This window comes from Blennius ocellaris (assembly GCF_963422515.1).
Source record: "Blennius ocellaris genome assembly, chromosome: 12".
NCBI classification, from domain to species: Eukaryota; Metazoa; Chordata; class Actinopteri; order Blenniiformes; family Blenniidae; genus Blennius; species Blennius ocellaris.
The window spans coordinates 10,403,480-10,417,585 of NC_137661.1; the positions used below are offsets into that span (position 1 = coordinate 10,403,480).

Consider the following 14,106-nt stretch of genomic DNA (forward strand, 5'->3'; position numbering starts at 1 on the left):
ATGGAGACACACAACCAAGTGGCGGGGGGGGGAGTGTACAGAAACAGCTGTATCCAGTATGGACTCGAAGAACCCATAACTCAGAGAAATTTCCCCCCAAAGGTGGTATAGAACAGGACTAAGATCCCCCGAGAGTTCAAACAGGCATTACGATGGTTGACAAACAACAGAAGAGGGCAACAGTCGTATTCGTGGCAGCACTCGCAAACAGCAACATCAGAAAGACGGAGCACGAAACGTTTGAGAGGTACCAAGGAGTGAAGAAACAGCTGGAACAGATGTGGGGGGTAAAAGCTGACATGGTTCCCACAGTAGGAGCGCGAGAACCCTCAAACTATGTGTTGGACCCGAGCATGATAAGCTTGGAGCTTTTTTTGGCTTTCCATTTTTTTTCCACAGAATTCACATATTTCATGCACAAGTCACAATCCCTGGTCGTATTTGTGAAATTGTGGAAAATAAATAAAAAGAAAATGAAATCTACTTAAACTTAATATAGAAAAATTTGTTTTTTCCCCTTGAATGTGGCACAACGCAAAGCAAGACCAGAACAACAAAGTAGAACTCACTATATGGCTTTTTATTAAAATTTATGGGCATTTGTTTCAACAGAGCATTTCTGTTTCAAGCCGCCGTGTTGTGAGAACAAGCAGAGGTACATTTAAAATAGGTCAGAATTGTTGTTTGAAGAGGAAATGATGAGGAAGATTAAGATGTCCATCTGTTGCACAGCCTCGTGGATGGACTGATTGCTATGACGGTGCTGCGGAAATGATCACACATTAAAGTACATACATGCTTTGAATATGAAAAGGAAAACCAAGTTATTTTCGATAATACATACTGTATGTGAAAACTGTCAAACAACCAGCTGCGTTCAGCAGGTTCAACAGTGAGAGAGTGTGTAATTGCTGCCCGGTCAGTGCTGCGCAGCACTCACACACTCATATTTTGCGGACTGAATCACAATAATGTCTGAATAATTTAATTAAATGAATGAGTGTACACACAGTTTTACCTCAAGGCTGTTTACATCTAAAAAAAGACATTCATAAAAGCAATTATTCAAAAGAAAAATCAGCCCCAAGATTTTTTTTTTTTTACACACACAAGGCCAGTGTGTGGGTATGTGTGTGTGTGTGTGTGTGTGTGTCAGCTCATTAAAGAGTCTGATTGCTGCTGGCAGGAAAGACTTCCTTTCGCATTCCCTCCTGCACTTATAGGTGAAATCAGTCTGTAGTTGTAAGAGCTTTTGCTGAACTCCTCCAGGAAAGTCTTAGTGGTTGAAAATCATTGTTCAGTATTCAGTTGACTTTCCTCAACTTGTCTGGCCGCCTGCTGAACTGAGTTCAGCTCGGACCTGATGGTGGAGCTCACTCTCTTCATAAATTTGTCCGGTCTGTTTGGGAGCCCTTATCCCAACACACTAATCTAAGCAACGCCACATACAACACGGCCATCCCAAGGCACCTTTAGAGAAAGACTAATGATTCCACATGAGTAAGCTTAGCTGACAACGGAAAGGAAAAACTCCCTTTTAACAGGAATCCACCTTTGCAGAATCAGGGTCATGGGTGGAGACTTTCCGCTGTTCCAGTCGTATACAATCCATCTAGAAGTTGTATACCTTTTTTGTAAGCACTCTGCAGTTATTTTTTCAGCTTCTGATTTGAACATGTATCGTCAGGTGTGTGAGATGCAGGGAGAACATGCATTTCACACACCAGAAGCCGCTGACTAGTTCTACACTCTCTGACCTGCCAAAGGATGTGAAATGTTGAATGCCTGCTCGATGGCCCCTGTGTCGTCAACCCATAATCTGACTGGTTAAAGCAACGTTTCATTCATCCTGCCACTGTTGATTCTGAAGACCTCAAGGCAGCTTTCTTTGACCGCGGTAACATATGATGGTTTGAGCAAATATGGGACCTTTGGTAGTCATTTTAATACATTTGGTCATTGTTTTAAATGATTTTGTACTTTAGAATAGAGACAATAAGCCTTGAGTGCACAAAAAGTACAGTAATAAGTCTCCGTTTCATGTTCTTAGCTGACAGGAGTGGCACACAGTGTAATCTGCTGCTGAAGCACATTACATTCAAGGTTCAGCTTGTTGAGCAGCCAGTGGTAGTCTTCTGTATATCTTGGTTGAAACGAGTTAAGACCCAAATGAGCATATTTCAAAAACTTCTTTATGCCCAGTTGGATCAGTGTTCTCATGTATCCTTCCCACACAGAGACCAGTGGAATCTAGCACTTGAGCCCGGTCATTTTGTTCAGGTGTCCTTGCTCGTCGCACGCACAGGAAAGAAGGGCAGTGCTGCTCGAGAAGTAATAGCAGGCAAAGAGCTTTGAGGTATTGTGGGAACTAGTGTCAAAAACTAGCACAAGGTAAGTGGAATGTCACCTTTTTAACCAAAAAATAAATAAAAATGAGCAGGACAGGAATGACTGTTGTTAGTGCTGACGCACTAAATAGCAGTTCAGTATTTTTGGTCTTCTTGGAGCAGCCGGGTGCAGTTCTGACAACTATCTGACCAGACAAGAATATCAAATAGATTGGAAATAATGGTGGAAAGTGGAAATAATAAACAATCTTTATTTGTAGAAATTGCTTGCTTGAACACAAGGTAACAAGGTGATGAAATCAAATGAACGACAGAGAAAGTGAACAGCGAAATAAGGGGGGGAAAAAAATCTGTATTATGGTATTCAAAACCTGATACTCTCAGCCTTGCAGAAGTACTACCCCTGTTTGGAGTCATGATGCAAAGAAGAAAACTTGGTTGAGGTACATTCAGTATTTGAAACTACACAAGGAAATATCCAGTACAGAAAATAACTTGAACCCATTCAACCGTTGGGCACTGGAGTTGATCCCAGCGAACAGTGGGCGAAGGCAGGATATATCCTGGACAGGCCGCCAGGTCATAACGGGGTAAACACACGCACGCTCACATTCACACCTTTATGGTCACTGGAGGTGGAAACCAGACAACCTGGAGCAAATAAAAACATACAAAAAAGCCCAAACGCATGGGAGAACAAGCAAGCTCCACCTGGGCCAGGTTCAAACCCACAAGCTTCTTGCCACGATGCAAGTGTTTACCACTGCACCACTGTTCCCGCCCCTCCAACTCCAATGCTTAAGTTTTAATTAAACAGCTGGTCCATTGTATTGAATATGCTCGCTTTATCAGTGTGTTGTAAAACGTGCATAAAACTTGAGTATAGCACTGTCCTACAGTGCAGCACAAAATCAACAGTATCAATGTCATTCGCTTCAAATGGCCATCTGGGAAGTGAAGCCTCTCCATGTGGGACAGCGGGTCCACCCTGTTGGTCCATCCGTGGGTTTAAAACTTGTTAACCATTTGAAGTTAAATGCTCTGTGGAGGTTATCTGGGCCATTTCTCGGAAAAGCTCTTCGGAGGGTGAATGTAGACAGGACGATCACCCGGAAGTCCTGCATTGTCAAGAGTCAGCGAGGGCCACATCAGTAGTTCTTTGCAAACGTGTACATAATAATCTTCTAAAATGAGTATTATCGAACCACCAACAGTTCCAAGTGAGAGACTTTTTTTTTTTTTTTTTGTTAGTCAACAGACAGATGGGCAGTAAAGGCTCTCTGGACACAACTGGCCAGGTGTTGGTGGCGTCTGTAGCCGGCTGTGATTGACGTGGCCAATCGACAGACTTGAGCAGGCGGCCTCATGTAACCAAACAAGAATCCAAGTGAGTCACCGCGGCTGCTATTTGGTCGCTCAGTTGTCAAGATGACAGTCACACAGCTCCTTGTAGATCCTCTTGCGGATGCAAGGCATGTCTTCCTGACTGAAGAGCAGAGGCTTCTTCACTGACAGACGACGGCAGTACTGACAGAAAGACACATCAGGATTTAAAATCCACCAGCTCAACTTTCATGGCAATCATTGCAAGAGGAAGAAGGAACAAAAAAAAAAAAAAAAAAGTCTCACCTCAAGTATGAAAACCCCACAGTCGCTGTCATTCTTCTGCTGAGGGATACCCTGAGGAGTCAACACATCACAGATAAAGTCAGGTAAAAGGATATTAGTTTTAGAAGTGAGGATACAAACGTAGACACACACGCAAAAATATCTTTTAATATAATGGAAAAGTTCATTTCTCCTATAATTAAAACCAGACTGAATATTTGAGTTTTAACACAACAAAATTAAATATTTTACCTTTTTGTTTTCATTTTTAACCGCAGCCTGAAACTGTAGTCAGTCACGACGAATTAACTTCAGGTTATACAGACATCGAGTGTTAAAACAACAGACAGAACTACTTTTAGTGATCTTTTAATTGCTTGCGATGCAAATGAATCTACAGTGTGCAAGTAGGGTGAAGTCTCAAAAGATGAAAAACACCTTGCAGCAAAGCTGCGTTTCATTACTTTAACTACTCAAAATTCAATTATATTTTGACTTTAAATACATTTTGATTTCTTAATTGAGATAAGTGTATGTTGCAAACAGCTTAAAAAGGTATTTCATTTGTAAAATGTGATAAGTTAACATGTCCTCTCATCAACCAAGTAGTGCTGATGAGCCACTCTTTAAAAGTCATGTTTAACTTCAGAGTCGAGGGGTGGTCATCTCTGAGGGCCGCTTTCCTGCATGGTTCCAATATTCTTACTGATAGTAATGACTTCATCATGGTACATTCAGTAAATTCAAGTGTGTTGAAGCAGGGGAACATTGAAAGCATGCAGGACCGCGGCCCTCAAGGACCAGGGCTGCTTCGAGGCAGGGATCAGTCACCTTGATAATAGTAGTCGTCCAGCCCTTCTGAAAAGCGGTCAGTTTCTTCTCTGAGGCTTCAGACTGAAGGTACTTCATGATGTTCTGGTAGGAGGACACACATACACATGGATCAGAGTTCAACCATGGAAATACAGTCTTTCAGCACATTTCCTTGACTTGACACCAAAATTCACAACTTCCATTCAAGCATTTTCTTTTCATCAGAGTGGTTGTGCCATGGAATATGTCATTCTGTAAAGTGTGCTTCTATTTAGCTATTTATTCAGACGTTGTCTTGAAGAAAAGGCTGAGCGCATGGACCGAAACAGATATATTCATCCTCAGAGAGTCATCACGAAATTCCAACTGGATGGTTTCTAGATTTGTTTGAAACGGTCACAATTCACCTCATGCAAGTCTCTTGATTTAGATGAGGTGAATTGTCCCATGATTATTTTCACAAAAACAACATAATGTAGAGCCCCAAACCTGCTACAGATTATTTGTTCATGTTGTGATGGGAAATTTCAATCGATAACTTTCAACAAATCGTCCCTGCGATGGGCCGGCTGACTGTTGATTTACTGTGTTCTTGGTACAAACGTACTTTTATATATGTTCCAGAATGCTTGGGTTTTATGCACGTCAATTCTGCATGCATTACCACGTCTCAATTTACTTTATATAGCACAATGCAGAATGTCTTAGACTAAAATCACACTTCTTTTCTGACAGTGGACTCAACAAAGCTTGAATAATACAATTGAAAAAACACATCACTTCAGCCTTCAGAATAAATCTTTAAATAGCGACGTGAAAATGAAAATCTATTCAACCAATGGAACCACTGAGATAACAGCTGAAACGGTGAAATACTGAGATTATTTGAGTTTCCTGTGCAGGAAGTCAAAATCTGAAAATATGACCTGCGATATCGTCAGCACGTGGAGGGGGGGGGGGGTCACTTACATCTGTGGTGTGTCTGAAGACGATGCCTTGGCTGTCATAGTAGCTGATGGTTTTGGTTGCCATGGTGACAGTGACAAGTGACCAGTGTATCTCTAAATGGATGGGAATTAGCAAGAGCCACTTGGAGAACAGGTCAACCTGAAACATTCACACAAATTAAAGTATAAAGTTGTGCCAAGAGTTAAAATAAAAGTTAATTTGTAGAGTCCACTACAACATACTCCCTCACAAACAAATACATATCCATGCGCCAACACACCAACTTGCTCTGTCGCACTAGTAAAACCACTACCTTTTATTACAGTTTGTGTTGTCATGCTACAATGAATGACTTTTATATAATTTTATAGAATCACTTTTCAAATAAGAACAGATTATTGGACTACCATAAAAATATGTGACAATATTTGCTGTTTATATCGTTAAGTGAATCACAGTTTGTCAATTAAACTGCTTTACTGCATAACCTTGGGGGAAAAAACCTCCTCATATAATGTTCCTGTCTTTTACTTCTCCACTGTGACTTTCATCAGTGACAATGTCAAAATTCCTTGTCCTTACTTTTTTAGTCCACCTCTTCACACCATCATAACCTTTGGCTACCAGCTGCTTGTGAAAGAAGCTGTTGAAAAAATGGACCTGGGGAAGAAAATGTCAGTCAAGACACAACAAAGAAGTTTTCACTATTTAAATGCGATTTGGAGAGATCAAAAAGGGGCACCTTGTGTACATGAACACATTCTCATTATATCTGCAGCAGAAGACTAAAACAACATCTTGACTTACCTTGTGCTCTGTGGCCTCCATAATGAGCTCGCCATACATGTTTATTATCTGAACATAAAATATAGAAAATAACATTTAGAAACGATGAACAAATATGAGGGTGTTTTTCACTGGACAAACCTTTGACAAAGTCATTTATATTAAAAACAACAAAAAAACAACTTTCTTGCTGGGGCGTTGAAGCAGTTACAACATTTTCTACATGGTAGCCTTGTCTTTACCTGGTCATTCAGCCAGTTCTGTTCCTCCAGTGTGCCGAGGTCCTCCAAGCTCAGTGTGTGTTTGTTATAAGTGACCATGAAGCCTGCGACAGGAGCAGAGGCCAGCCCTGCCCTGTACCGAGTGATGGCTCCTTTGATGTCCAGTCTACTAAAATGGATCGATTAAAACAAAAACAAGGACTCAAACAATGGAACCTTCTGCAAAACCACAATGATTCTGACTTGTTTGCTTCCTGTATGCATCCTTGTAAAACCTGTTGAGGAACAATGTAAACTGGATTACACTGAGTGCAGCCTATTACAGGTGCGCCTGTCTGTATTCATCTTCCTTCCGCTTTTTAACTCTGTGTCTTCCTCATAATTGATCAGTCTTTTTCCAGCGGAGGTTTCCTCAACAATGCCCTTCAAGAACACGATTGGTTGGGAAATGTTAGCGTTTTTGTAGCGGGATCTGTGAGGTATACATCGTCTACGATGGTTTCATAAACACTGCTTTGACGATGTGCAATTTTACGTTATTGAGTATTTACACCACCTCAAAGAAAAAAGGAAAGGCACACAGTAACAGAGAGGTGCTTCAGAAGCCAATCAGTGGGCACGCTGCAGTCACATGGCGATCACGCGCCCTCTCCCACAAGCAGCGTCGGTGGCAACAAAACACATGAGATTTTCTTCAACGGATGATTTAGTGGCAAGGCGTGGGTCTACCTCTCTAGCCTGGAAATAGTTTGGTGCTGAACGGACTCGGGTCGCTCAAAATAAAGTTATTTGCAAAATATTCTGGAAAACTGTCGTCGTGAAGAGCAGCTCTGTGTGCAATTTTTTTGCGGAATGTGCATGGAGCACTTTATTAACGTGAAAGAAATGATAATAATACGTATTTGCTGCGCACTTGCATTTCTGTACACAAGACCTCAGAAGAGAGAGAACCTGAATGTTTATTCATTTAATGTCTCTACATTGCAGTTTAACTGTGGGTGTCTGGAATATACATCTTTAAATAATCAAGAGCTACTGTTCTGTAAGCGAGAACAATTTTCCCTTTTTTGTGAATTAAAAAAACAAACAAACAAAAAACCAATCACATTTTAAAGGATATCGTCTGTTTATCATCATTGGAAGTGTTTGTAAAATAGAGATTTATTTTTCTTTTGTCCATAGCGCACATCTTTAGTTATCGCTACTCAATTCATCTGAACACAAACAGCTACTTCAATAACACGGTTTAAAAGATTTTAAAGATTCCACTTCACTCTAACACTAGACTGTGTGTACTAACCTGTCAATGAGGTCAGGCTTGCCTTCAGTCTTCAGATGCTCCAGAACATCAGTCTCGGTGAGAGGAATGAAACTTCCATATTTTATGTAGAATTGCTCCAGAAACTCTAAAACAAAAGACACTGAGTTATAATACCTACGAAAATGATGGCAACAGACTTAATCATCACTGTATTTATGCCCTAAATGGAGGCTTTGGGCACCATGCCATCTTCATGGACGTGTACGAGCACAAGTTAAAACACCTTTCAGTCAGTGGTGTGTATCTCCAGACTTGGGGGGGAAAAAAACCAAAGTGTACCTGGGGATTCATATGGTAGAACCAGGTTTTAAAAGAAATGAATTGCTTGGGTTTAAACAAAATTAATATCAAAATAGTTGTGAATCAGGATTGAACTAAAAGGATTTTCCACTAATCTACAGAATATTATTCTATAAATATTCTTTTCTCATTTTACCTAGATCAACAATGGCTTGTTTGTGTTGTTGAAAAGGGGTTTAAAAAAAACAGTCCAATTTCAATTTATTTTACAGAAGACAGAATTTCAATAGGTTTTGGAAATAAGAACATGTGTTGTATATGTTTTTACTAGTGAATAAACATAAGTTCAGATCGAATCTTTGTGTATGGATGTGTTTTTCTTTTTTGTTTGTTTTTTTTAATGGTGACATTTCCCCCCTAAATTTAGGAAAGAAATCTTAATTTGAATACTATTTGGCCAACCACAAAAAAAACAATGAAGACATCTTACCATGGACCATATGGATGCGCTGTTCCAGGATTTCTTCTCTCTGCATCATTCCATCCATCACCGCGTCTTGTTGTGAATTCTTACCCGATGTTTCCTCCTCAATATTTTCCCAAGTGCCAGACAGAGGGTAAAGCATGTGGTCCCATAAGGCCCATGGGTTCCCTTTTCTGCAAACCGTTATCGGGCTGAGCGTTGGAGAGGAAACCTCGGATGGAAGCGAAGATTTCAGCTCGATGGTTTCGGAACTGTGGTCGTTGTTTTTCGATGCGGTAATGCTTCCATTGGACAGTGTTGATGCTAAAGAAAAAAGATCTGTTCTTTCAGAGCCGTGGGACACTTCCGTTTCAGAGTCCAGGTCCTGAAGTGTTCCTGGTGTGATCGGCCATGAGGTGGACAGCGGACCATTTCCTGGTTCAATTACAATCACGTAGTCCTCCTGCACCCCCTCTTCCGGGTCACAAAGGTTTACAGTTTCTCCATTTCTAAACGAACTATTACCCGAGTTTGACCCACCTCTAACTTTATGCTGTGAATTCTGTTTATTTTGGTTTCCCCCTGGCAATGACTGACCTAAGGAATCTGCTTTAAAGGTGATGGTAGTACCTTTAACGCCTCCTTTTATTTCAATCTCCCTCCCTTCTTTCTTTTGATTTCTAACCATACACCCTCCCTGGTCTGATGTTCCTGATAATCTCCGTTCTGTGCTTGGGCTAAGACTGCCTTCTTTCTGCACTGCACTACCAGCCTCTGAACCCCGAACTGACTTCTTCTTTTTCTTAACTTCCTCATTTTCAGAATCAACACAGTTCTTAACCTTTTCATCCTCTAGGGAGACAGGAGTTTCAGGCGTTTGCGATGGAGAGCTACCCACTGCCCCGGACTGATGAACCTTCTCACACGCGTCATCTTCATCTGCCGATTTCTCATTGGCAGAATCAAGACTCTGAATGGGGGTCACCTGGAAGTTTCTTTTTAGAGTGTGCCCAATGTTTCGACCAGCACCTCTCCCCCTGCCACTCCCCCTCCCGCTAGCTGAGGTTTTAACATTGTGTCCTGTGCTGTTTGGGCCACAGCACTTGCACGCCTTAGGAGTCCTTTTCCTGCCTGATGTGCGGCCACCGATTGGATCCGTGGAAGGAGTTGGTCTGGACACTGGCGTTGTGCTTAATGCTTTTCCTTGGGTCACAACAGTGGGGTTTGCATCAGCAGGAGTGACAGTAGAGGGTTGTGTAAACCCCGAGTTGGAGTTCAGGTCTGTGGTGAGGAATTGGGTTTGAATATGGGTTAGGTCCTGAACCACAGTGCCTCCAGAGGAAAGCATAAGAGGAGGTGCAGTAGCAGGGACAGTTAAATGAGGTGAGGCTGATGGTGTCGTTGTCATTGGGGAGGCAGAGTCACTGTGAACCATCACGCCCTTCTTTGGCTTTTCAACCCCATCCCCGACGCTCCTCTCTGCACTTCTGCCCTTTTCTTCCTTTCAGCTCGGTGGACTGCAAATAGGATTTTCCTCCTTTATCCTCACGCATCCAACTTGTTTTCTTCTGTGAAGGAGGTTCAGTGCGAACGGAGGTGGGTTTTCTTCAGCCTTCTTCACCACAGACCAATGCTCCTCGACTAAAACATTGTTGCTTACAAACATTCCTCAGTGTCAAGATTTCACCATCTTGGTCTCCTAAATGGAATGAGAGGACAATGTGAACCAATTTAGAGAATTAAACACATGTGAAGTAATGACATTAAGTCATCGTACTCCAACGGTTGATTTGTTGTGTTTGAAAGTTAATACGTCCATTATTTCAAAGCATTTTTAAGCAAGTGTCATTGGGACAACTTAAGCATTTTAAAGTTTCACCTATATATATATATATATATAGTATATACACACATACATTTTTTCTATCTGTGATGACAATGCACTAGCTATCATGTCGAGGCCCATCTGATAGCATGGACCACCTATTTCACTGTAAATTAAATGTACTTTAGCAATAGGTTGAAATAACTTTGAGCAATATGTAAATCCTGCAGGTGCATCATATCACCTCTCAAGTTGTAGTTGCTCAGCACCGTCATTTTATATGAATGGATACAGTTATCTGAGGGAAATCAAGACCCAAATTAAGAAAACCTTTCAAAACGCTTAATGATATTCATTGGGTTTTTCTCCGTTAAAAGCACCGAGAAATGACTGTTGTATTTGTTGCTGTATAAATACAATTGTATTGAATTAAATTAATATTGCAAAACTACCTGTTGTAAAATGAAAAGATCTTTTTTTAAATAAATATGAATGTCCATCTTCATTTCAAAATAGACTTTTTAATCTCAGAGGGAAATTCTTTGCAGTTGCTCCATGCAGAATACAAAAAAAATAAATAGAAAAGAAAGTTAAAATGACAAATTAAACGTAAGGATAAAAAAACAAATAAGTAAATATTAATATGCACAAGGCTTATAGGTGACTAGTATAAGCATGAATGGATGGCTTGGCAGAGAAAACAAAACAAACTATTTCAAGAGAAGAGTTATGTAAAAGTGACTACAATTAGTCTGTTTTTTTCTCCAAATACAAATACAAATTGCAAGACTCGTTTGCCACATTTCAGATTTTACAACTGACATATTTCAGTGCATATTAACCTCGATAACATGATTATAAACACTTGAATTTAATGTCGTTCCACTCTCGATGGAAGAGAAACATGAAAAGCAGCCACCGTCATGTTTAAATATTGAAGTCGCCGTGAAATAAACACGACCTGCAGCAGCTATATTTTACGGGACTTGAAAGATCAAATCAGTCATTACGTTTAAATACCAGCCGTTAAAAACGGTATATTCAATTAAGTTAGTGACTGGGTTTAATGTAAACGGTCTTGTTAGCGGAAAGAATGCAACATTTCAACGCCAGATTGACTAAGCACGTTCAAATAAACACCTCAGTACATATCGTAATCCAAAACAGACTACTGTGGCAAGGTATACATATTTACATGTGAAAGTAAATATTTGGGAAGTAGCCCTACGTGCTAGCTTTCGCCAAAACAGACGACTACACAAAGCAACGACAAAACACATTTCCTCCATTTTAGTGGGAAGTTGGAGGCGTCTAAAACCAAAAAGGGAGCGTATTTGACGTATACAAACAAGTCTGGACTCAAATATGCCAAATATGTGATACCAAGCAGACAGAAATGATAACATCCACTTACTTGTAAGTGATGTGACAAAGTGTTTCATCCAGCCACGATTTCAAGAAACAATTCAAGCTGTGGTCGCTGACTTAATACGTCACAACGCAGCGCTCAGCCTCGGTTTTCTCCGGAGAGGTCCCCGAAAGCACCTTCGGCTTTTCGGTTTGTCTTCCGACCTTAATTTAGATACAGCGCAGCAAACAAATATACAATCCACGTTGCACCACCCCCGTTAATGCCAACATAAAAACGGAACCCATTCAAAAAGCGTCCAATCCTGCAGTAATGTTTCGGGAGAGGGGTAAGTTCTCTTTTTCGACTACTCGAGTCTTGATTTGCATTTTATCGCCTTTCTCAAAAATGTCTGAATGAAGTTGTAACGACAACACGTGTTTTATGATTTGGACAACACAAGCACAACGTGCAAGCTATTGTTGTTTTATATCCTTATTCAGACAATTGTGTAGTCAGTAACGTGATTTCAGAAGAGATGAAGCGTGGTCTACCTCGGTTTCGCTGCAGTTCGCGGCTCGTGATTAGCGGCTACTGCTAACCATTATGTGGTAATCATTCACTCCACCGTCAGCTGCTGCAGAATGGTTAATATTTGGCCAAAAATGTTACTCCGGGGTTATTCACAATCCGAGCTTCACTGCCAGTTGATTCTTTTACTGTGCTGGATGTTTTCTAATAAAGCACGGATCATACAACCTTCGTTTGATGCTGATTTTTTTCACGTAGATTAATTTATTTCTCGTGAAAACAGTTGTTCGCCTGCGATCTCGTTTACGAGACAGCGATCGACTGTAAAAACGTTTTTTTGGGGGTGGGTTTGGACTTTAAAGAGACTTTAAAAACGAAGGTGGAAACGATTAAAAAGGCGTGGGTTGCATGACGTGCCTCTAGTTGGCGCTGTGGTTTAGCATTACAACCTTCCACACTCCAGTAAACATTCTAACTCCCCACAGACATGACGAGTCGTCGTTCAGACCTGGGCCTCATGTATGGTAGTGGTGGACTGATTGATCCAAATATCGATAATATTGATACCTATGTTGGTATCAATATCGAAGGATACCAGTCCAATGAGATCGATGCTCATGCCCGGCTCACACGGCAGGATTTTAAAATTGTAGGCAGATTTCCCAAACCTAAGGGACCACATGTGATAAATAATCACAGTTTTAACAGGTTTTGGTTGTACAGTGTGTGGTGTGGAGCCACTCGGTATCAAACGTGATTCCAGTGTTAACAAACATGGCGGACGAAGAGGATGCAATGGCGATCATTTGTGGTGTGTTTTTATCCCCCCAAAAAAACACATTTTAAAAAGAAGAGGTGTTGGTTCATCATGACAACTGTTTACATTTTTGGATTCCACGCATGCTTCCGGTCAGGCGTTTCCTCGCCACTACGTCACCTTGCTTTCTGATTGGCTACGCGTCACAGTCATCAGGCTCGTGCTCGTTTTCCCCTTGGGGGACAAATGCACATGATGAAAACACAGTCATAAAACATCATCCAGATTTGATGATGCATTTACCTTGAATAATAACTATCATATTGGTATCGGGATACTGATACTGTTCACTTTGTGCATACATAGAATACATACAAACAGCACCCACTGGTGGCCCCACATGAAAACTACATGATCTTCAGTGTTTCTGCAGCGTCGTTTTCACAACGCTTCCTTCTCAACATCTAAACGTGAAAGTTCTCTGTAATGAGAGCACAAGAACAATTCGTTTTCACTTGAAACGTCATGTCACAGGGTTTTACGTGCTGGTATCCATCTCAAATCATGTACTTATTACAATATTTGATAACTGCATCTCATTGCACATTGCACCTAACCCATCTTTCTCCTCTGTGTCTGTGGTTCTGTTTCATTTTGCCGAGCATAAAGGTGGTTAGCTGAGCTGCAGGTCAGAATGATTGCCTCGTCTCAACTGGAATAATCAACTCTCGGGAGGCCTTTTAGCTGTAGCAGTGATATATTTTGACCTTTCATCTTTTTCTTCTTCAATGCCGTGAACCAATTTAGTGTTTTTTTCTTCCTTAGTTCAGATTTAGAAAGCCTTCTGCTGCTTTTTGCATGTTTGCACTTGGTTCTTTTGAGTTAAATGTATAATTT

The 14,106-nt window shown here is 40.9% G+C and overlaps 1 protein-coding gene across 1 annotated transcript; it reads right to left on the reverse strand.

Moving 5' to 3' along the window:
• Positions 1-2,621: 2,621 nt before the first annotated feature.
• On the reverse strand, positions 2,622-10,183 carry LOC308137136 (uncharacterized protein; the record flags this gene model as incomplete). The annotated part of the gene is made up of 9 exons (XM_080505710.1): positions 2,622-3,875; positions 3,978-4,028; positions 4,788-4,871; positions 5,739-5,876; positions 6,300-6,377; positions 6,525-6,572; positions 6,746-6,893; positions 8,025-8,130; positions 8,776-10,183. The coding sequence occupies 9 exons, from the start codon at positions 10,181-10,183 to the stop codon at positions 3,765-3,767; spliced, it is 2,172 nt and encodes a 723-aa protein (XP_080361836.1). The 3' UTR covers positions 2,622-3,764.
• Positions 10,184-14,106: the final 3,923 nt, after the last annotated feature.